At 42.8% G+C, this 25061-nt stretch overlaps 1 protein-coding gene across 2 annotated transcripts in view; it reads right to left on the bottom strand.

Annotated features, from left to right (window-relative positions):
• Positions 1–25061, bottom strand: part of mpped1 (metallophosphoesterase domain containing 1) — a 101960-nt gene that overhangs the window by 62290 nt on the left and 14609 nt on the right. For both annotated transcript variants that reach the window (XM_039792315.1, XM_039792316.1), the window contains one exon: positions 5539–5764. In XM_039792315.1, the coding sequence (XP_039648249.1) occupies positions 5539–5764 (226 nt within the window). The remainder of the gene's footprint in view (positions 1–5538; positions 5765–25061) is intronic.

The following is a 25061-nucleotide window of genomic DNA, read 5'->3' as shown; positions in this document are numbered from 1 at the left end:
AACAAGAAGTGACGTCACACAACATCGCTTAGAGCACCTTTAAAGTGATTTTCAATAACTTGCTTTTGTTCTTTGTTTTCATTTTAAAATGATATATGTTTTTTTTTACTACGTCTGCAACTGTGATATTTGTGCTGCTGCCTGACTTGGTCAGGATACTCCTGAAAATAAGATTTTTAATCTCAATGAGTCTTTACTCCTGGTTGAATAAAGGTTAAATATAATTTTAAAAGCTAAACCTAAATAGATTCAATAGGGGATTTAAAAGATTTGATACTTAAGTTGGATTTGATAAAAATGCTATCGAAGCCTGATGATATCCAAAAAAATCATCATATTCTCAGAAAAGGAAAAACTGCTTTTTACCATATATGAAATACAATTGTGATTTCATCACATGACTGCCATATTACACTATACTTTTCATATTATTTTTGTTTCCATCTGTTTACTTGGGTTAGGGTGCTGTGATTCATTATTTCTTCGTTTAACAATACAGGACAGCTTACTTTAAGTGAACAATGACATGGTAGAGTCTATGCAGTTCAAAATTTGAGGTACATATACGAGTATAATTGGATCTGTATTGAATATGTTTCCTGTTAGGGAATGGAGCGGGTGGTGGAGGGGATGGTGATAGTGGTTGTGGTGAGGGGTGGGGGGTGTGGGGGGGGGGGGGGGTAGTGTAATCAACACTGTAAAGCAGCGTCAGCTTGGCATCGCCATGGTGACGGAAGGACTGTAACAAGCACTGCCCCGCTACTCCTGCCAGAGAGTGGAGCATGTGGAGGAGGGAGCTGCTGTGTGTGTGTGTCATCCATCTACATGCAGAGCCCATCAAATGATTGGGGAGGTGAGGGGCAGGAGTGGAAAAGGGTGCACAGATGAAGAAAGAGTGGGAAGGAGGGAGTTCAGGGGAACAGACGACTAAACTGATGGAGGAAGGAAAGGCACGAGGAAGTATAAAGCAGATGGAGGGAAAGAAGAAGAAAGAGCAAAGGATAGAAGAAGGGATAATTGAAGGTTGCAGGAAGGATAGAAGCATAGACAGAGAGGGTAAGGAAAGAAGGAAGAATGGAAGGAAGCAGAGAAGGATAGAAGGAGGAGGTAAGATAGGAGGGAAGAGGGGAGCAGACAGTGCAGAGGGGGGGATACACGGAGCCAGCTGGAGCCCCTCTGTGCTGCAGGAACACACACACACACACACACACACGCACACACACACACACACACACACACACACACACACACACACACACACACACACACACACACACACACACACACACACACACACACACACACACACACACACACACACAGCATCATACAGTCCAAGGCAAGTGAGAGCACACACTGGTGCATACACTCACAAGCCCACAGCACACATTCACACATTCAGACAGAGATATTCTTACACAACCCCCCCCCCCCCACACACACACACACACACACACACACACACACACACACACACACTTTCGTTCGTCACCTCATGTGCCCATTACACCAGCCTGGGCCAGCCGGTGAATCTGAATAAAATATTTTCTTCCTAAATCTCCCTCCCTCTCTCTGTCTGTCTCTCTGTCTGTCTGTCTTTTTCCTCCATATCAATCACCACCTCTTCATTATTTCCTACATCTCTTCTTTGCCCCACTATTTTACTCTCTTCTTCTTTCCCCTTTCCCTTCTTCCTGTCAGTCCACCTCAGGCAACTCTCTGCAGTGGCTTGAGCAATAAACTCAGGGGAAGCTGCTATCACAGCAAACCAATTATCCTGCACTGGGGGCACACACACACACACACACACACACACCAAGACATGCCCCGTGCACTACACACACACACACACACACACACACACACACACACACACACACACACACACACACACACACACACACACACACACACACACACACACACACACACACACACACACACACACACAAAGAAGATCATGGACCACCAGCTAACCACTTACATGCTCACCCTCATACTACTCACACACATAGCAGCCTGTCCACAAGGAGTTGCAGAAAAATAGAAAGCAATGTAAGTGGAAGCTAAATAAAAAAGCATTTTAGTGATTCAAATATGCAGAGATAAAGTTGAAATAAGAACAGTAGAAGAATATTATCACAATACCAACATTTTAACTTTGGCACCAAATCATGGCTGGATTATGAGGCCTTGGGCAAAAATATGCTGCTAGGCCCCTATCGACCCTATTCCTCCTCCTTACTATTTGACTAAAAACAAATAAATTTAGGAATATGCTAAATATAAACCCAATAAAGGTCTCAAAACTACATTATGACATGACGAAACCATTAGTTAGATTGTTAACCCTTCCACAATATCTGGACACAAGTGGTTAAGGTGAATAATAAGATGAACATGTGTTTGGATGCTCTCCCTACCACATTTTTATAATAACAGCTGGCTGAGATATTAAAATAGTCAATTGGTCTCTTCAGTCAGGTATATTTCCTGCAACACTTAAAACAGCTGTCATTAAAACACGTCAATAGAAGAACTACCTTGATGCAACAGTTACTGCAAACTATAGGCCCATCTCCAATTCACCATTCCTCAGCAGAATTCTTGAAAAACAGTTTACTCTCAGCTCAATAACTATCTGACATCAAACAGCCTACTAGCCATTTATCAATCAGGTTTTCAGTCACACCATAGCACAGAAACAGCACTCATCAAAGTTATGAACAATCTACATATAAATCATACTGGTCTCACTGAATTCTGTAAAATGGGCACGGACTGGTAACAGCTCATTCCGTGGTAGTGGTACGGAATGTGTGAAAATTCCGTGTGGCCACCACGGAAAACAATACCAATGTAAAGTCAATGACAAGATGACGTAGCACGGTAGTGAGTAGTATGTAAGGCCGGAATTCCGCACAAGAAGGTTGGTTGCGGTGGCGGATGGGTAAAACACAGGACTTTCACCCAAGACAGCGGAGTTCGTGTCCCGCGTGTGGTGTGCGTTTGTCAGTTGTGTTTTTTTTTGTTTGTTTTTTAAGCATGTCCCGCGTATGGTACGGAACCATAAGCCCACCCACGACCTTTTCCTGAACCCAACCGCTCCGTTCTTCTCGCGTGTCACGTAAGCCCGTGTTTCTTTTTCGGCGATCCGTTGGCGATCCGTGTTCATTTCACGGAATTATTCCGTGGCAGTTTCACGGATTTTGTTGCAATTCCGTGAAACTGCCACGGATTTTGAGTTAAGGGCCCGTGTTCATTTCACGGAATTCTGTGAGATCAGGTTGCATAAATACAGACTCTTAAAATCTATCTGTTCTTGTGCTCCTTGATCTCAGTGCCACTTTCGATACTGCTGACCAGGAAATTCTACTAAAGAGGTTAGAAAAATGGGTCGGCCTATTTGACCCAGTTTTAAACTGGTTCAAAACCTACCTGCAGAACCAGCAGTTTTTTGCGTCCATTGGAGACTTTGCCTCGGACAGAGCAGGTACTATGTGTGGGGTGCCCCAAGGTTCAATTCTTGGACACCTACTAATCAATCTGTATATGCTCCCACTCGAACATCTTATACATAAACACAAAATTATGACCTAATGACTTAAATTCCATACATTCTCTGACTTAACGTATTGATGATATTCATCTTTGGATGTCAAAGAACTTGTTGCAATTGAGCAAAGACAAAACAGAAATACTCCTCTTTGGTTTGATGGGTTTAGAGACAGAAAATTGCAGATCATCTCAGATCTCTGTCTCTGGAGAGCAAAAGTGAAGCCAGAAATCTGGGTGTAATCATTAAAATGAATAGAAATAGAAAAATTTTCAACTGCTTTTGTATTGCTATTTTGAAATTAATAAACAAACCTGGGAAAAAAAGAAGAAAAAATAGAAATGAATCCATGCAAAAATAACAACAGACTACACTACTGTAATGGTCTATTCACCGGCCTCTCAAAATCAGCTGTGCAGCGACTACAGCTAATTCATAGTGCAGCTATACGTGTTCTAACCGTTACTTAAAAGTATGAGCACATTATAGCGGTTCTTAGATCTCTGTATTGGCTCCCCTTCAACTATAATTCATTTTAAAACTCTGGTACTTGTATAAATACTCTGAGTGGTCTTGCACCTCCGTATATAAAAACATGCTAATTACACACAAACCAGCAAGAACACTCAGGTCCACAGGCAGAGGTCCTTTAATTATTCCTCATAATAACAAAAGCAGGAGGGGCTACCTTCTGTATTAATGCCCCAAGTAGATGGAACACGCTGCCTGAGGACCTGAGAGAGACCCCCACACTGAACAATTTTAAAAGCAGGTTATATTGCATATCTTAGCATTTGTATACTCTGCACTGATTGTTATTATGTCATTTGTATGTAAAGCACATTGTGTTGAATTTTACTATGTACAGTATAAAATGGGATATATATAAATAAAGTTGACTGAAACTTTACATGACTTGTGTTACCCATATTTTTATGCTAGTTCAGCAAGTCAATTATGGATTATATGAAGGTAGAACATGCACACTGTTAATACTTAGCATCTAGATTCTGACCTCATCACTCCCCAGAAGGAAGCACCAAGCTCACTACAGCAGGGATGATATTAATAGCCTGAAAAGGACAACACACAGCACAAAAACGCAGGTATGCTTGTGAATTCAAACAAAACATAAATGAATAACGTGAGAAAGTTAACTTACAATGTAATTTTAAAAAGTTGGTGACTTTTGGTTTCATGCATTTCATGCTCTTTATACTACTCTTTACCATTGTTGCTCTTTATACTACGTCATCTTACAACGCTGCGGTTGAGCAGTCTAATATTGACACGAATGGGTGAACCAGCCTACTATTAGATGATAACGGCCTACTGAGCCAACTAGGAGGTAGAGTTGGGCCATACAGCCTCACATCTACGGTAGTGATAACAACTGATAATGGCCATTCAATCAGCTGATAACATTCGAAGAAGGTGTTCCCAGCTTATCTGTCTGTATGGCATTTCTGGTGTGTGCTAAATGAGCATCAAGTGATGCAGTGCTACAAGACACAATCAGTACGTGCTGACCTTTAGAGAGAAATATTTTTTTATAGTGTTGGTTGTTTCACGTGTGGTAAATGTTTTCTGCACAAAGAGAGGCAAAAAAATACGAAAAGCAAATTACTTATCTCGCATCTTAGCAGCAGCAAGCAAGCGCTCAGGTCTCAGAAATGTGGATTCATCAACAGTGGCTACCAAAATGTTTCATTGACCATTCCTCCCATACAAGACACTATCGGAATGAAATTGAGGTCTGACGATTCTGTAATTACAAGATACTTCTGTGATGATGTTCTTGAAATAAAAAAATTGCACCAAAGTGCAACCTTGAAATGTAAGGCCAAAATATTGCGTAACACTGATCTGAGTGTTATTTTTATAGAAGCTGGTGAATAAATGTCACTTAAAATAAGTACTTTCTTCTGTACCTGCAGTAGGTGTTCGCTCTTGTGTGCATTGCCGTGGCAGTGGTTACTCACCAGGGGGCGCCGTAGATCCTGAAGCCCCGCACGGTGACCTCGGAGTCCTGCAGGTAGATGCAGTTAGTGAGCAGCGACTGGACATTCTCGTAGTTCTCTGGCTTCAACTTGGAGGCAGAGGGGAAGTAGTAGAAGTCCTGCTTGATCAGATCAGCCATAAACTCCTGGTCAAAGGTCAGCTCGTGGTTTCCGGCAATTACTATCTTGATGTCGTAGGGCAGGGTACCTGGCATGGGAGGAGAGAGGGGAAGTAAAAAGGTGAAAAGGAGAAAAGGGAAGGACAAATGTGGCGAAGGAAGGAGGAGAACAGTGGGAGAAACAGGTAAGGGGAAGTAAGGAAAATGAAAGAGTGATTGGGGAGTGACAAGGAGGATGTGGAGAGGAGGCAGCATTTGAGGATGAAGTACAAACGCAACAAGAAAAAGGAAACGAAGGAAAGAGTGGTGGTAGACGGAGTGGGGGAAGGACAAGGAGGACAGGGAAAATCAGAGGACGATATGAAACCCATCCCAGACGGCTTGGCATTCGCATGCGACATGGCTTTTCGCATTGTTTTCCCCTCCATTTCTAGCAAATCTGTACATCTGTCTTAGCTTCCCTCCCATCAGTCAAGGTCTCAACCCAGTGCACTGCTGTCTTCTGTTTATGGAAGCGTAGCTGAACTTTATCTGGAGGAATGATGAGGAGGGAAAGCAGAGTGATCATTGTGAAGTTTACGGCGCAGAATATTAAACATTTACCGACTATGGCAATAGCTTCTGCGTCTTTCCTCCTTTCTCTCATCATCCCCCTCTAATCAAACACTGACTCCTTCATACCACCCATCCCCATTATTCTGTCTCAATGGCTTTAATTGGCTATTCAGAGCCTGGCACAGCAGGGCCCGCGATCGATCTGCGCCCATCAAACACAGCGGCGCGCCGGCCTTTCACAAATCTACATGATGTTTTCAAAGCTCTGCTGAGGCAACGGAGAACCAACGCTGACAAACATCTGGGGGTCTGCTTTGTCAGGTAGAGTGGCTGACGGCGAGTTCAATCAGCACGGCGTTTTTTTTTTGTGTCAGCATGTGTGTTTGTAAGTGACTTTCCATCGTGTGTGCGAGTTTGCGTGCATCTGTGCATGAACGTGTCACGTTAGTGAAAAGGAGTAATTAAACTGAGCTTTAAAGAAAAAAAAAAAATTTTTTTTAATAAAAAAAAATACAAACAAAGAGAAAGAAAAAAAAAGGGGGGGGAGAGGGAGAAAAAAAAAAAAAAAAAAAAAAAATTTTTTTTTTTTTTTATTTTTTTTTGTTGGATAATTATTAATATGATTTAATTTTTTTTTTTTTTTTTTATTTTACCCCCCCCCCCTTCAGAAGGGCTTGTGTTTAGTTGTCAAGCAGACACCAAAATAGACCCATAAATGAGGGGCTGCACCTCCACAAAGGCACATGGGCACACACACACACACACACACCACCGCACAATCAAAAGATATTTCCGATTGTTTTTTGTCAGACTTTGGCATTTGAAGTAACGTTCGCTCGATAGTCCATGGATATTAAAAAATAAAAATGTTATCATGATCTTTGATTAAATCCCTATTTGAGCCCACAGGACAACTGAGCGCCTGTATTTCTATCTCATGCAAAGGATTGAAGGCAACGGGTCTGTCTTCTTACCAAAAATGCATTAAATCCTTGCACGTTCGCTGAATGTCCAACGTCGGATCATCAATGTGTTTCTGCACTGTGGGTCCTGAAGTCCCAGTATTTACCTTGCTCTAGATTTTCCCTCACAAATATTGATAAATGTATTGCCAGAGGAAATATTGTAATAGTCAAGTAGACATTACACTTTTGGAACCATAGTGCAACTTTTGTTGGCTGCAAAACCTTTGGAATGCACTGCACGAACTAACACACTGGACTGGTCATATCAGTAATTGAAATGTCCTACATGTAATATCTATTCATGCAAAATGTTTTGAGAAAAGATATCTACTGAGAAACTCAGAAACTACAATGGTAAAATGACATTTCACAAACTCAATAAGACAAAACAATGTTTCCCTTTGAACAAAAATTTACAAATATACAGTACATTTGGATGAACTTTTATTCAACGGCAAATTAGCGTTTCAGGCTAACACAAACTGCAGCTGAAAGCCGTCCAGTTGTCGGCACTACTGGAAGGCTTTTACTGTGAAGCAGCTGCAGGGACGAGATGGAGAAAAATGTTGTCTTAACACGGGCTACTGTTATTACTATTCATAGTTCTATTATCTTTATTGTTACTGTAATTGCCACTGTTCATCATGCCCACTGCTATAATTATTATGAATCATATTTCTGTATATCTGTCTGTAGCTCTCTTTCTGTCTCCAAACCGGCAGCGTCAGATGGCAGGCCGCCAAGAGTCAGGTTCTGTCTGAGCTTTCTGCCTCTTAAAAGGATGTTTTTCCTCGCCAATGTCACACCAACTGCTGTGTGTGTGTGTGTGTGGGATTGTTGGGTCTCTGTAAATTACAAATTAAAACGGAGATAACTTCTCTCATGATTTGACACTATAAATTAAATTGAATTGAGCCAGAGCTTTGATTCTCTGCCCGAACACGATTTGTCTGGGCTGTTATTTCTCAAAATTCCTGGCTCATCTTCATGCAAATTTCCCCGTTGTTTTTTATTATTATTATTATTATTTATTTTTATAAGTCTTATAGTCTGTGGACTGCCATGAATATTGTATGGGCTTTGTAATGCTGTGTGTGACCGCTATCTTCTGGATATCTATTCAACTTACTGCGCGTGGATAAAAAAAGCACACGGGTAGAGAATGGTCACTGACATTCGAAAATCCAGTCTCTGGCAGCAGTTGCCTACAACATTCCCGTGGACAGTGAAGATTCAGGTTTTTAATCCGGCTCGGGTCCAAAACTGCTGCCGTGGTCCGGACTCAGTAAACTGGTCCTAATCTATTTAAACATTTTCTAATAGGATTTATCTTTTTATTGTTCGATAATATATATATTATATATAATATACCTGGATATACCAGATATTCTTATTAAAGGGCATTTAAAACTAAACCTGGTTGATTTTATGGTCCCCTTGGTGGCAGCAGAACAAGCTCTAAACACATTTACAGATTATCCCTGTATATGTTGTTTTGGAGTTGTGTTTCGTCCCCCTGATGAATGTAAGTCCAATATTCACTTTGCTTTTAGCTCTGGTTTGGTCTCCACCAACCCCTGAGAAAAATGCCTGATTCTTTAGCTGCCAAATGCTAAATTTAATATATATATACATACATATATATATAAATACGGGCTCAACATTAACGGTTGCCCTTGGCAACCTAATCGTCACCACACACATTATTGTATCCCACTTTTTTCTTGTACTGTATTTTCATTAGAATAAATAAATCATCATTGATGGCATTCGAGCATATGTGTTGCGGATGTTTAAATTTGCGTTCTGATGTGTTTACTACGTCCCCAGTGTCAGACATATAGGCTAACTGTTATATTTTCCATCTCAGTCTGCACTATTTTTTCCCCAAAAAGGACACCGTGAATAGGTTGGTCAACAGAACTTCAAACCATACTGGACATTTAGTTGTGTGTGGTCTAACTAATAGAACTCCTACCTGATGTCATCACTGGTCTCATCTCTACCTGATGTCATCACTGGTCTCATCTCTACCTGATGGCATCACTGGTCTCATCTCTACCTGATGTCATCACTGGTCTCATCTCTACCTGATGTCATCACTGGTCTCATCTCTACCTGATGTCATCACTGGTCTCATCTCTACCCGATGTCATCACTGGTCTCATCTCTACCTGATGTCATCACTGGTCTCATCTGTACCTGATGTCATCACTGGTCTCATCTCTACTGATCATCACTGGTCTCCTACCTGATGGCACATGCTATTGTACTGATGTCATCACTGGTCTCATCTCTACCTGATGGCATCACTGGTCTCATCTCTACCTGATGGCATCACTGGTCTCATCTCTACCTGATGTCATCACTGGTCTCATCTGTACCTGATGTCATCACTGGTCTCATCTCTACCTGATGGCATCACTGGTCTCATCTCTACCTGATGGCATCACTGGTCTCATCTCTACCTGATGTCATCACTGGTCTCATCTCTACCTGATGTCATCACTGGTCTCATCTCTACCTGATGTCATCACTGGTCTCATCTCTACCCGATGTCATCACTGGTCTCATCTCTACCTGATGTCATCACTGGTCTCATCTGTACCTGATGTCATCACTGGTCTCATCTCTACCTGATGGCATCACTGGTCTCATCTGTACCTGATGTCATCACTGGTCTCATCTCTACCTGATGTCATCACTGGTCTCATCTCTACCTGATGTCATCACTGGTCTCATCTCTACGTGATGTCATCACTGGTCTCATCTCTACCTGATGTCATCACTGGTCTCATCTCTACCTGATGTCATCACTGGTCTCATCTCTACCTTATGTCATCACTGGTCTCATCTCTACCTGATGTCATCACTGGTCTCATCTCTACCTGATGTCATCACTGGTCTCATCTCTACCTGATGTCATCACTGGTCTCATCTCTACCTGATGTCATCACTGGTCTCATCTCTACCTGATGTCATCACTGGTCTCATCTCTACCTGATGGCATCACTGGTCTCATCTCTATGTGATGTCATCACTGGTCTCATCTCTAGCCATTGCTGACCTCATGTCTGTCTCATTCACTCCTTGCCTGTGTTCTTCTCCACTAAGACATATTGTCAAACAAACATTATGTAATAGATTTTCCATATTAGCGTTTCCATATTAATAATATTAAGAAATGAATCTGTAGGTATCAAGTGGCTCCCCCTATACTTCCGCCTCATGTTAGACCAACCTGTTGCCTTCCCCTGTCTTTCCTGATCCACCATCCTCACACCTGAATGAAATGAACTCACTGTTAAATATAGCAGCCTCAATTCAATTCTTAAATTAGCCTAGTGATGGCATCAGATAAGACAACTAGTATGTAGTAAGGTTGTACTGCTGTTGAAATTACATTCACATTTTGTATTGTGATTTTAAAAAGTACAAATATGGAGAGCCACTTAGCACAGACCTTTAAAGAGAGAGAGAGAGAGAGAGAGAGAGAGAGAGAGAGAGAGAGATGTGACCCTGTAATTACAGCTTCCATGTCACCCAACAGATGTAACTATAGCCTGTATATGTCCCACAGCTAATGTTAAAACTAAATATAGGCCTATGCATGATTCCATAGTACCAGAGTTATTGCATTAGTTATGTTTTCCAGATTCTTGTCATTTATTGTAGCTCAGCAGCCTGGGTTTTGCATATTCTAAGCTAGCCGTAAACCCCCATTTGGCTGCTACATTCCCAGTGTTCCCAGTAACATGAATATTTACAAGCCTCCAAGCACAAACGTCACACTTTAAATCCTACCTGTTGCCTTTCACCATCCACTTCTTTAACTGCTGTTGCATCCCTTGACATGCTATCTCCTTTTCCCTCTTTCTTTTTCCATTTAGCCCCCAACAGCTTTTTTGCTTTATCCATATTTTTCCATAGATGACAACTCACTACTGTGTCAACATTCTATGATGGTATCTTATGAGATAGGGCGCCTATTCTAGCCTGTTAGTCCTCTACAATGTTATGTAAGAAATTATTTTGAAACGCACAAAAGCAGCTAGATATAAAAAATAATTTTTAAATCCTTTTTTTTTTTTTTTAGCCATCGCTTTGGCGCCCCCATGGTGCTGCGCCCCGATGCGCCGCATATAGCGCATACCAGCTTTTTGCGCCACTGCATTTGAGCCTTTTGTTAATATACAAATATTAATAGTGCAGTTTTAAGAATAAGTTGGAATTAACTTGCATTTATCACACAGCCATCTCGGGCTTGGAATTTCCAAGGTCGGTGCTCAAAACTTGTACAAATCTTGTAAAAGCCTTTATACATACCTTTTTAGTGCATAGAATACTAAGCTATTAAAATAATAATTGTTGGAATGATTTTATATATATATATACAATATATACAATATACAATAATTACATAGGATGAACTCTATCTGTGGATGGCTACCTTAGTGACTCCCTTACCTATAGGCCAGTAAGCCTATCATCAATGGGTTTATTTCACAAACAGGCTGATTTATATTTGCTAATAATATGTTGGATTCATGTTAAGATATTTTAGTTTTTGGGTGAGATCATCAGCTAAATGACTAAAATGCAAACATCAAAAATAAGTAAGGGGAATGAATATACGGTTTGTGTGTCTATGTACGTGTGTGTATGTGTGTGTGTGTGTGAGCCTGAGGAAGACAAACAGCAAGGCAACACGGTGCTCATAAACTGTTTCGACAAATAAACACTATCTGTGTCTCCTCAGGAATTCTGCAACATTAGCAGTTTTTCACCCATGAAGTTTGACAGCCAACTGTAAACTGAGAGAAATAAATCGCAAGGAGAAATATAAAACACACACACACACACACACACACGCACACACACGCTCTTACTTGGCAGAATTAAATTGCAATTTCATGGGTACATTTTTTGAAAGTTTCCCCCCGTAAAAAAAGCTGCAAAATGACCAGGTGTGAATACCAACTAGCTGAACACCACATAGTTAACTCTGACTAAAAGCAGCCAATGTGTGTGAATCGGTTTCAACTGCTGTCAATATAAAAAAATAAAAAATACAAAGACAAAACAAAGAAATTCAACAACACAGTCTCGTATTGTGTGTGTCCACAAAGAAAAAAAAATCAATCACAAAAATACAATTGCTGCATCAAATGAAAATGAATGTGTTGCGTTCTGTGACAAAAGACCGAGAAAAAAAAGGATGTGGGTGTAAGTGTGTAAGTGCAGGGTGGGCGGGGGGGGGGCATCTAAACATTTGGGCAGACATTCCCCCCTCTTTGTCGCCCCGCCATCTTTTGTCTTTGAATTCAAAGGGCTGCTTTTGAGCAACAAATACTTTCAATTTGTCTGTGAGGGAATCAGCGGCGGCGCAAAGGAGGGCGGCAACCTCCTCGTGTTCCGCCAGATCAAGAAGACGACAAAAAGAGAGAAATTGAGCAAGGAGGAGTGCAAATGTTGGATGAAAACATAGGCTAAAAGACAGGCTAAAAGCGAGGAGTGGAAACAGCTGGTCTACGTCTTTCCTTCTGCCCCTTCATCCCTTTATTCCTCTCTCTCTCTGGTGCTTTTCCAATCCCTTCTCGCTCAGTGTCTTTGCTCTTTTGTCAAGTGCCTGCCGCCTCCAGTCAGACACATCCCAGATTTGCTGTCTTGTCGCCACTAAAACCTCCATCCTCCCACAACCTCCACAAGGCGGCCTGTGTAAATGTGTGTAAAAGTGCCACGTGCCGCCTGCAGGTATGTACACGATCCTGAGGGTCTTTGCATAATCATATTGTTTGTGTATTTTGACAGGTGAGTGTGTATTTGTAGGTGTGCGTGTGCGCGTGCGTGTGCGTGTGTGTGTGTGTGTGTGTGTGTGTGTGTGTGTGTGGACTCCCACCCCGCCACAGGAAATCTTCCGGAGTTCGGCCACCATTGTTCCGAGGCTGCGATGGGTGGTCTGCTCTTTGAAGAGGAAAATCCCTGCTCTGCCCAAAGCTCTGGCATGTACAGGAGGATTACTGCCCATTGTGTGTGCATGTGTGTGTGTGTGTGTGTGCGTGTGTGTGTGTGTGTGTATGTGCTCTTATATGCGTGTTTGTGTACATGCAGGGGGGGAAAAAAGCCAGAAATGTCCTGCCTGCCAAGACAAAGTTAATTCCTAAGTGTGTGTGTCTGCATAGATACCAAAAACGAGTGGCCAAAAACCCAAAACATCCTGCCAAATAACTTAATACCAAAGTGTGTGTGTGTGTGTGTGTGTGCGTGTGTGTGTGTGTGTGCAGTTGCAGAAAACAGGGGCCAAATATATCCTGCCAACCAAAAATGATTAAATTAATAGCAGTGTGTATATGTTTGTCAGTATGAGTGAATGCAGCTAAAAAATTCTGCTAAAATAAAATGAAAGGAAAAGTCCACTTTATTACAACCTGGATCTTATTTATATGACCACATCAGTCCACATCTGGAGCTTTAGTTCATCAACACAGTGGTGTGTGAGGTAACGTTATTGAACGTTTCTCAGCTGCTTTTAAAACGTTGTTTTGCAGGCCAAATTGCCTTTTTTTCTTTAAGTCATGCATCACTCGAGGCCCTTTACCCTTTCATTTTGTAAGCTTAAGAACAGGTGTCCTAAGGGAGTAGGTTGACATCTTAGGACATTTGCTTATTTGCTTTCTTGATGAGAGTTGAAGATCAATACCTACAGAAAGCAGCGCCAGAAATAGAAATATTCAGATTATTTACTTAAAATAAAATTAGTAATACTACACTATAAACATATTCCATTACCTGCATTCAAAAGTCCAAAAGATGATAAAGTATGCAAGTACTAGCAGCAAAGTGTACTTAAAGTATCAAAATGAAAAGAACTCAGAACTCAAAATGGATCCTGTTAGTTTATTGGATCGATATTATTTATACATCAGCAGGTAAGCAGTACTCTAATGTGGTACAAACTGTAGCTATAGGCTAAATGTAGTGAAGTAAAAATGTATATATTATTTCCTTCTGAAACTCAGTGGAGTAGAGGTATAAAGTTATATAAAATGGAAACACTCAAGTACATTAAAATTGTACTTAAAACTTCAGTGTGTAACTTTTTGATATTAATGAACGTCCGTTACATTCCAGCCGTTGCCAAATGAGTTGCTCCAAAGCTAATTAAGACTATCAGCTACACACAACTCTCTCTGGATCTCTCAGTAGGACTATGTTCAGGAGATTGTGGCGTCTGGCGAGAAACTCAAGTTAAGATAATGACCTCTTCTGAAGAGTCCATCATGTTTTTTTAATCCTCCGTGTCCTCCTTGGCTACTAGCAACTGTGTGGAGGAGGGGTGGGGGCGCGCGCGCGATCACGGAAGGCTTGTATCATGTGGACGCGCCGACAGTGTTGTTGTCATTACTTAGAATTCCTCATGGTGGGGGACAGAAACTACGCACTATGGCTTTAAGTACAGTATTACCTAACTGTGATGGATGTTACTTTCCACCAAAACTGCCATTGTAAACATCCATCACAGTTTACAGACCAACTTCTTGGTTCAACTTTGACCGGATGCATTTAAAATAATGTATTCATATATTCATGTATTTAAAATGCACGTGTGGTTTAGGTCATCTGGAAAACGGTTGGCTTGCTTACAACCTGTCTGACAGCGTGCCTCTTCCTGTTTGCGGCCATGTCGGACTTTGTTGTGTTAATGAATGGATGGCCCAAATTCTATAATACCAAACTCCGTCTACGTTTTTGCGTGCACATATGCCCGTGTCCACTGTATATGTGTGTGTGTGTGTGTGTTTGTGTGTGTGTGTGTGTGTATGTATACACCCCACAGCTTCTGTGTGTCTTCTTTACGTATAGAACCTAGTGAGATTAAAACCAAACAGCGCAGCTTTAGCCGGCCCTTTATCTGTGCGTGCATAAACAGAAATGCAATAATTCAAAAGGGAAGCTTCAAAAGCAACGGCACCCGATGTTCAAAGACAGACAAGCTAAAGACTCAGCTCGGATCAGTCCTAATTCCTATACAGCATGTGTGAGTCAGAGACAGAGAGGGAAGACCGGATGCGAGCGAAGAAAGATGAAGGAGAGCAAAGCGGAGCGAGGTGAGCGAGGGACAGACAAGCAACAAGGTAGAGATGGATGACGAAAGAGGAAGAGAAGCGGCGAGGCTCCCGCCTTCTCACCTCGGCTTAAACTTAAGACTCGTTTCGTTTCATTGAACCCACCGCCCACACACCGCCGCGTCTCATCACACACACACACACACACACACACACAACAGAAGCAGACGCAAAACAAAGACAGCCGGCAATTATAAGACGGCGTACACAAACACCACCTACTGAGCCGCGCATCCAAAAACACACATTTTATCTGAGTACAGCAGCACCTCCTAACACTTCACAATGTACTCACTGAACATAATGCATCACACACACACACACACACACACACACACACACACACACGTTAAGACACAAACATACATTAGGACACACACATAAAGAAGCAGTGACAAAGACAGATACAGCGCTTCATCAAGCGGCCTCGTAGGTGGTCTCTCTTTTCTCCGTCCCTCTCCTCCACTCCGTCTCTGTCTCTTTCATCCTGTCTGCTCCGCTTCCGCGTTCGGTGTGTCGATGTCGCCTCCAGGGTAATGTGGTTGAAGATTAAGCCGCGACTTTCCCAAACGAGCGACGTGGGCTTCTCATGAATGCTGATGAATTCAGTGACTGGCCACTCGCCATCTGTCCCATGTCTGTTTTTTTTTAAGAGTTCTACTGGCGCCACATTTAGCCGAAATGTGAAACTACAACCCTCATACGCCGCAGTAGTCGGCAGGATGTACCTTTATGCTTATGTCAAAGATAGATGATCGCAAACAAATTCACGTGCTACCGTTCCGAAACCGGTTATAAGTTCGTGTGCTCAAGAGTACTCAAGATTGAAGTGTTTTTTCTATTTCCTTTTTCTTTTCTCTGCGTCTCCTCTGGAAGTTAGGAGCTTCACCATGAACTCTCAGAGTGCCAAGAAAGAGTTTTCACACAGTACATGATGACTAGGTCACTTTGTCAGTGTTCACTATGATTTTTTATATTTAAACATTTGGGCAGACATTCCCCCCTCTTTGTCGCCCCGCCATCTTTTGTCTTTGAATTCAAAGGGCTGCTTTTGAGCAACAAATACTTTCAATTTGTCTGTGAGGGAATCAGCGGCGGCGCAAAAGAGGGCGGCAACCTCCTCGTGTTCCGCCAGATCAAGAAGACGATAAAAAGAGAGAAAGTGAGCAAGGAGGAGTGCAAATGTTGGCGGAAAACATAGGCTAAAAGACAGGCTAAAAGCGAGGCTGCGCTAAGGAGTGGAAACAGCTGGTCTACGTCTTTCCTTCTGCCCCTTCATCCCTTTATTCCTCTCTCTCTCTGGTGCTTTTCCAATCCCTTCTCGCTCAGTGTCTTTGCTCTTTTGTCAAGTGCCTGCCGCCTCCAGTCAGACACATCCCAGATTTGCTGTCTTGTCGCCACTAAAACCTCCATCCTCCCACAACCTCCACAAGGCGGCCTGTGTAAATGTGTGTAAAAGTGCCACGTGCCGCCTGCAGGTATGTACACGATCCTGAGGGTCTTTGCATAATCATATTGTTTGTGTATTTTTTTGACAGGTGAGTGTGTGAGATTTGAGGACTTTCAAAAAGCCAACATTTCAGCTTTAACGCCATATTATCTCTTTACACATTGCTCTAGAAAAAAATTGGGTCTCACTAAACGGAAAGCTGAGTTTGTTCTAAACATTTTGATACGAAACACACGGGGATCCCGAATATGCAAATACCCTTAAAAAGGTAAATTTAAGAAGATATGTGAAAATGCCCTTAGACCTCAGAGGGTTAATGCCATTTTGAGATAACTGGCATTGGCTCACGACGTCGATTATTAACAAAAAGACACATCTGCAGCTAAACTAGCTTACAGGGCTCAAAAAACTATTGTATGGTGTCCCCAGCCCCCACTCCTACTCCCGACCAGTAAAACATCAGATTTGCCATTTGGGATCGTTGTGGGACGGTAAGCGAGTGTATCTGTGAAGTCGTTTAGGGGCTGCCGCACAACAACAGAATTTTGAAAACGTCGTCTGTTGCGTTTTGTTGCCTTAACCTAACCATAACCTGACCTTTGAAAAAGTACGCCAAAAGAGGTACCCAGAGCGTTAAAAACATAACGCCAAGGCGTCCTGACCAAGTGTGCGTAAACGACGAGTCGGGACAGAGAATGATCACCCAACTGTGCGGGTCTCCTCAGCTCCTTGCAGCATTTTAGAGCCTTTTAGCTCATTGTTTTGGTTTTCTAGTCTGGTTTGGTTTAGTCTCATAGCTCTCATCAACTTTGTTTCGTTCTCCACAAGACGTCTCTGATAAACCCACTGCCTAGCACCAACAGCAGGCACTCACAGTTAGCAACTAGCTGGTGATCAGGTTTTCTTTTGCCCTGCAACATGCGTTGACAAAAGAAAAATCGGATTTTTTCATCTTTGTTCTTATTTGTTGAAACAACAGTTGTTAGCTTTGCAGACGAGGTAGTAAAATGATGCATTGTTGTTCTAATGTGGCGACACATTTGCTTGACCAGTCAAGGCTCTGTGTTTCACTCTCCAACAGCTTGGCCCTCTCTTTCTGCTTGAAAGAAAGGGTTAATGCAGATTCAGCAACAGTTTGCGAACAGAAAATTACACGCACTGACGCTGACCCAAAAAACAAATCTGAGAGCGAGAGAGAGAGAGCGAGAGAGAGAGAGAGAGAGAGAGAGAGAGAAAATTATGAAAAAGATTTCCATCATTCCATAAGTGATATCCACAGAGGCTTCTGTCTCCTCCGAATGTTTTCTGAACTTGGAGGAAATGAAAGAAACACACACACACACACACACGCACATAAACGCCAGGAACACAGTCTTTCAAGTGTGCAAATAGACGACACAAAGGCAGTGAGGGACAGATGGGAAGCGGTTTGCTTAACTTTACAGTCACTTGAAATTCTGTCGAGTTTTCCAATATTAAAATCCGTAAAGGAGTGTCAAACCTCCTTGTTATGCTCTGCTCCAGTAACGCTCACTGCTGGGTAAAAATAAGGAAGGGAGGTGAAGAAGAAAAAAAAAGATAGGAAGGAAATAAAGTAGAGAGAGAGAGTGTGAGAATAAAGGAAAATTAGGCTTTGGGGAGGACGCAAGAACGAGAGGAGGAGAGAGGGAAAAAGGGAGGAAAGTGGCAAGAGAAGGAATAAGGAGGAAGGAAGGAAGGTAGGGGAGGAGGAGAGAAGAAGAGTGCGCTAGAAAAAGACAGCAGTCATGAAAGTTTAATGCCCTCGCTGCTAAAGGGAGCAAGCTGGGAGAACGAGTGAAGCTGAGGAGGTGAAGAGGAGGTCCAAAGGGGAGGCGGGGGGCAACAGCTGACCGAGGATAGTGACGGAGGGCCAGACACACACAAACACACACACAAACACACACGTGCATATACACACACACACACACACACACACACACACACACACACACACACACACACACGCACTATCTTTGTGGGGACCCGTCATTGACATAATGCATTCCCTAGCCCCTTACCCTAACCTTAACCATCACAACTAAATGCCTAACCTTAACCTTTACCCTCACCCTATCCATAATTATAATTATAATAATAATTTAATAATTTATACTGTTTATTGATCCCCAGTGGGGAAATTACAATTTACCTATTATTTAATTAACCTAATTCTATACCTAATCCTACAACCAAGTCTTAACCCTCAAACAGCCTTTTAAACTTGTGGGGTCCAGCATTTTGGCCCCACAAAGCTGTCCGGACCCCACAAGTATACTGGATTCACGGTTTTTGGACCCCACGAATATAGTTAAACAAGAACACTCACACACACACACACACACACACACACACACACACACACACACACACACACACACACACACACACACACACACACACACACACACACACGCAGCTGCAGAGGTAGATGGGAGACATACACTCCTTCTCCATTGGCAAAGAAAAAACACAAACTCACATTTAAAGTGCCTACACGGCAATCGCATCATGGTCGTCACTTATCTATTATTCAGCAGTTTAGGGGAACAGAGTAGAGCAGGGGCTAAATAAAGAGTTGCAGACCTCGCAGCCCAGAGTCAGAGCGAGAGGCCTGTGGTTGTTTCTTTATTAAGGGGACACCGAGACATAATGTTAATACCAAGACGAAAGCTGGCGTTCCATTGGTTTTAACAATCTCCCCTGTTACAGCAGAATTTTTATGCCATTTAACGAACAAGACCCTGAGGTACTTGAACTCCTTCACTTGGGGTTAAGGACTCATTCCGCATCCGCTGTAGTCACTATACTCACTTCACTTACTCTGAAAGGTTTCTATTATAATACACTTTGACAGCTATTTTGCGGCAACTTTGGTCACCATTGGAAACATTGTAACTGTAAATTGTAAATCCGAGCTGACGACAGCTCCAGCTCTGCAGAGGAGCAAGCTAAGCACTCAAGCCCACAGGTGTGGGCCTAATTAATGAGTATCGCAATGTTCCTTAAAAACCCTCCGCTACGTGAAACAAATAAGGGATGATGTTTCCTTTTTTTTCCCTAGGGTTCATGAAAGAGAGGAAATGCCCTGAATACCCACAAAGACAGAAAATCACCGCAAATGGCCGGCTTTAATTGATCTATCGTGAATCTTCAGCATTTTGGCCTGCGTTGGTCAGTCGCTGAAGTGAAAGTCAGACGGACAGAACGGAAAGAGCGAGAGAACAAAGCCTTTAAGAATTAAAACTGCTCCTCACTTGACCTCGCGTCAACTCGGCAGCACAATGATATCCATATTTAAACAACATTCACTGCAGTAGATTCCCGCTCGGCTCCTCCGGCTCACGCTATCACTCGGCATGAATAAAGACGTCACTCAAGTCTACAGCGAGGGCAGCGCACACAAACAAACACGCGAGCACTCAGAGAAGCGTCGGCTCGGCTTACGAAACCCTCGTGGATGCCTGTTGGCGTGTGTGTGTGTATTCACAGCCGCGGGTGTGTGCTGAAAGCCTGATCAAAGAGGCCATTATTGGAGACAATTGGACTGAAGTGCTGCTGCTCACAAGCTTAAGCCTTGCCCGTCGCCCTAAGTAACCCTCTCCTCCTTTTCCCTTTCACAACATCTCCCCACTGTCTCTCCTCTCACCTGTCCCGCACAATCTGCCTCCATCCCCCACAATCCCATGCTCGCTCCTGCACATACAGCGGCTTTTCAACATCGCTTACAGTCGTCCTTTTTGGTATCACATGCACACACACACACACACACAGGCTTATGAAGAAAAACACAAAATGTATGAAGAAAGCAACCACCAATGGAAACATATACTGTAAAAATAAAAGTTTTTATCCTTTAAGGACCATGCAGTTTGTTTGCACGTTTTAGTTTCTTAAATACTAATTATGTAAACTTAACATTTGATGCTGTGTTTAAATGCTGCACAGTTTTTTGCAGAAACCACTGGTTTCCATTTTTGTAAAGAATAGAACTCCCTTTGCAGCCTCTCGAATTCTTGCTTGACTTGTGTAATCATCACAGTAAATGCAAGCCCGCATTCATTTTTATGACATTATCATTGCTTGGTAATACCGCAAATCGTCGTCCTCACCCAGTAAACGCTGTATATAGGTTGATTGTGCAAGCAGCCTATAACGACCCATAGTTACTTTAACCCTTTTAGGCGACAACCTCTAGTGGCCCTAGTAATCATTGTTGGAGCAAACGAAGAATCAGGCGAAGAAGTATAAATGGGCACGTAAAGGGGCAGGTTGAGGGGGGGTGGATGGGTCAAACAAACAGGACTTTCCCCCAGGAGACCGGCGTTTGTGTCCCATGTGAAACCATTTTTTTGTCACCTGCTACTGAAATAATGTTTACTGGAGGACGAATCGGAGGAGAAGAAATCATTCTAAAGGCGCTGACACACTGACGGCCGTCGGACAGTCTGGCGAGGTCGGTGACTCGAGTCTGTTCGGTGTGTCAGTCGGAGGAGCCATAGGCGTTCATTTTGGCCGATTTGACTTGTTGGACTCAATGACCAATCTGATTGGTGGAGTGCTAGCCCTTGACTAGCGAATCAGTGTACGAGAAAACCGGAGCTGACAACGCCAGTATCTTCTTATTACTAGCCGTGGTATTTTCTTCACAACAACGATCCTTCTTGACTACTATCAACCCTCTCTGATGAAAACAAGGACTGACGACAGCGTTCTCTGTGTTTACTAGGTCTAGAGAGATGTTCCATCGTTTCCTTTTTTGGGCGACAATACACATTAGCACCACCTGCTGTTACGGAGACGTATTACGTCTCCGCACTTTTTTGACCAACTTGGGGAGACTGATCAGTCCGACTGCCTTTCCTCGGTCGGCTGTCAGGTTGGTGTGTCAGGGCCTTTAGGAAACAGGGGATTTGGAACCAGTCCTAAATAAGTAGGAAATGATTGTGAATTAGGCCTTCAACTAACAATTATTTTTGTTATTGATAAACGTCTTCACCATTTATTCTATAATTTCCTTTATAAAATACAAAACAACTGTCCATCATGATGTTTCCTTAATTACTTGATTAGATAAATCAAAGATATTTGGTTCATAACCATATGAAGCAAAGAAAAGCAGTACATTGAGAAGCTGAAAACAGACAATGATTGGCATATATATTCTTGGTACTTGACTTCAACAATTAATTGTTTATCAAAATTAGTTTGAATAGTTTTCTTTTGATTTACTAATTAAATCCAGTTGGGGGATGTAATTAGGTACATTTTCTCAAGTACAGTATACTTAAGAACCAATTTGAGGTACTACTCGAGGTGCCACTCTCTACTTGAGTACTCCATTGTACTTTTTACTCCACCACATTAATCTGACAGCTTTAGTTAGTTACTTAGTTGACTGACAGAACTGTTTTGATTGTTTCTAGTTTCTAAAATGAGAGGATTTTTGTGTAATGAGTACTTTTACTTTTAATACTTTAAGTACATTTTCCTGATTTTACATACTTTTACTTAAAAGTAACATTTTCAATGCAGGACTTTTCGTTTTTTTACAGAGTATTTTTACGGTGTGGTATTAGTACTTTCACTTAAAGGAACACGGCAACTTATTTGGACTTTGTCTTATTCACCGTATCCCCCAGGGTTAGATAAATCCATACATACCCTTCTCATCTCTGTGTGTGTCGTAACTCTGTCTGACGCCCCCACCGCTAGCCTAGCTTAGCACAGATCCTGGAGGTAACCGGCTCCATCTAGCCTACTGCTCCCAATAAGTGACAAAATAACGCCAACATTTTCCTATTTACATGTTGTGATTTGTAGAGTCACAGCGTGTACAAATAACAAGGTCACATGAGACACAGCCATCTTCTAACCGTATACGTACTGGGAACTATATTCTCAGAAGGCGAAGCACTGCTACTTCTGCTAGTTGGGCGGAGTAATTAGCGCAACACCTGAAAAGCACCGTTGTTACTCTCTGCTCCTCACCATAGGACTTCTCAGGTGCTGCGAGCAAATCACTCCACCCAAGTAACAGTGCTTCGCCTTCTGATAATAAACTTCCTAGTTTGTATATGGTTTTTGTTGTACTGCACATTGCTGCAGCTCCTCTTTTCACCCTGTGTGTTGAGCTCTCTGTTTTAGCTACAGAGTGAGACATCTCTTCTTTGTTGGGAGTCGCACATGCGCAGTACCTAGGTAAGGACTACTAGCCAGTCAGAAGCAGAGTATGAGGGCGTGCCCTGACAGTACCTAGGTAAGGACTACTAGCCAGTCAGAAGCAGAGTATGAGGGCGTGCCCTGACAGTACCTAGGTAAGGACTACTAGCCAGTCAGAAGCAGAGTATGAGGGCGTGCCCTGACAGTACCTAGGTAAGGACTACTAGCCAGTCAGAAGCATAGTGTGAGGGCGGCCCTGACATTAGCTAGGTAAGGACTACTAGCCAGTCAGAAGCAGAGTATGAGGGCGTGCCCTGACAGTACCTAGGTAAGGACTATTAACCAGTCAGAAGCAGAGTATGAGGGCGCCCTGACAGTACCTAGGTAAGGACTACTAGCCAGTCAGAAGCAGAGTATGAGGGCGCGTGCCCGACAGTAGCTAGGTAAGGACTACTAGCCAGTCAGAAGCAGAGTATGAGGGTGTGCCCTGACGGTACCTAGGTAAGGACTACTAGCCAGTCAGAAGCAGAGTATGAGGGCGTGCCCTGACAGTACCTAGGTAAGGACTACTAGCCAGTCAGAAGCAGAGTATGAGGGCGTGCCCTGACAGTAGCTAGGTAAGGACTACTAGCCAGTCAGAAGCAGAGTATGAGGGTGTGCCCTGACAGTACCTAGGTAAGGACTACTAGCCAGTCAGAAGCAAAGTATGATGGCGTGCCATGCTAGCAGCTAGGCGAGCATTATAACATGTGTTCCAAAGTGACCACGTTTGTCTCTGAAGTAAAGGCTGGACTACAGTAGAGCTGTTTGAAGCAGTTGGTGAACAGTGTTTTCTGTTGGAGATGGTAAGTCCCTTTGGGGGGGACTTTTTCACTTTGTAAACCTATAACATGCACAAAAAAGATATATAACACAATAAAGGAAAGGGGAAAAGCCAAAAAGCATAATATAATTTCCTTTAAGTAAAGGATCTGAATACTTCTTACCACTGATTAAATCCAATTGTTTGTTTAACAATCCATTAGAAAACCTAAATAAGTAAGGTAAAATGACTCACAAAAAGCTAACAAGACTGCACTCGTCTCGAACCACTCACTCTCTAACTCAAGTCTTCATAAAGTGACTGACAGCTGGACCTGCATGGGTCACCATGACAACAGAGGGCAGAAATGTGGCATCATCTCCAGGTCTGTGAGCTGTGAGTTTACCCAGGTAAGGCAGCCCTTCTCTCGGGAGAAGTCTTCCTCCTCCTCTCCCCTCCTCTCTAGTCTTTTTTAAACTTCCACTTCCTCTTTCCCCTGCCATCCCCTCCTTTTCCAACTTCCTTTCTCCCTGCATGAATTTCATCTCATGCCTCCTCAGTCCTCCCCTCTTTTCCTCTCTTCTCCTCGCCTACCGCCACACCCCCTCTCCTGCAGCGTTCACCATCCCTGACAAAGCCTTGAGCGGCTGCCAGCGGCCCCCGAGAGCCGGCTGATTTCCTGCTAAAAATAAGAGCTGAGAGAAGAATCACTGCCACCGAGGGCTGAAACTGGAGAGAGGTTGGAGGAGAACGTGATAAGAGAGAGAGAGAGAGAGAGACAGGAAAATGAAAACTTAACACTGAAAGAAAGAGGGGATAGAGGTGGAAGAATGAGTTTGAGGGAGGAAGAAAGATAGAGGGAGATAAAAGGGACAAAAGGAGAAAAAAACTGAAGCAGCTACGCTAACGAAAAAATAGGAGTGAAAGAGGAGGTAAAGAAAAGATTGAGAAGAGACTCCGGTGGAGGAAAGATAAGAGTAGAAAGTTTGGGGGAGCAGATAGCGCTCCCTGACCGAGGCTCAGTTTGAACCGACGCCTCCGTAATGAATACGCTAAACCTGATCTCCCTGTAAATCTGCAGTGCACACACTAAACAGCAGGAGTTACATTCATCTACAGAATGGAACGGTGTGTGTGTGTGTGTGTGTGTGTGTGTGTGTGTGTGTGTGTGTGTGTGTGTGTGTGTGTGTGTGTGTGTGTGTGTGTGTGTGAGACAGAGACGGGGAGCAGGATGGAATGAAAGAATAGGAATAGCCAGATTATAAATATTTATACGAGCAGACGAGAGGAAGAGGAAGAGCTGGCAGA

This window comes from Perca fluviatilis, chromosome 23 (assembly GCF_010015445.1).
Source record: "Perca fluviatilis chromosome 23, GENO_Pfluv_1.0, whole genome shotgun sequence".
In the NCBI taxonomy this organism is placed as follows: Eukaryota; Metazoa; Chordata; class Actinopteri; order Perciformes; family Percidae; genus Perca; species Perca fluviatilis.
The sequence above is the reverse complement of the archived record's forward strand: the minus strand, read 5'-3'. Positions and strand labels throughout refer to the sequence as shown.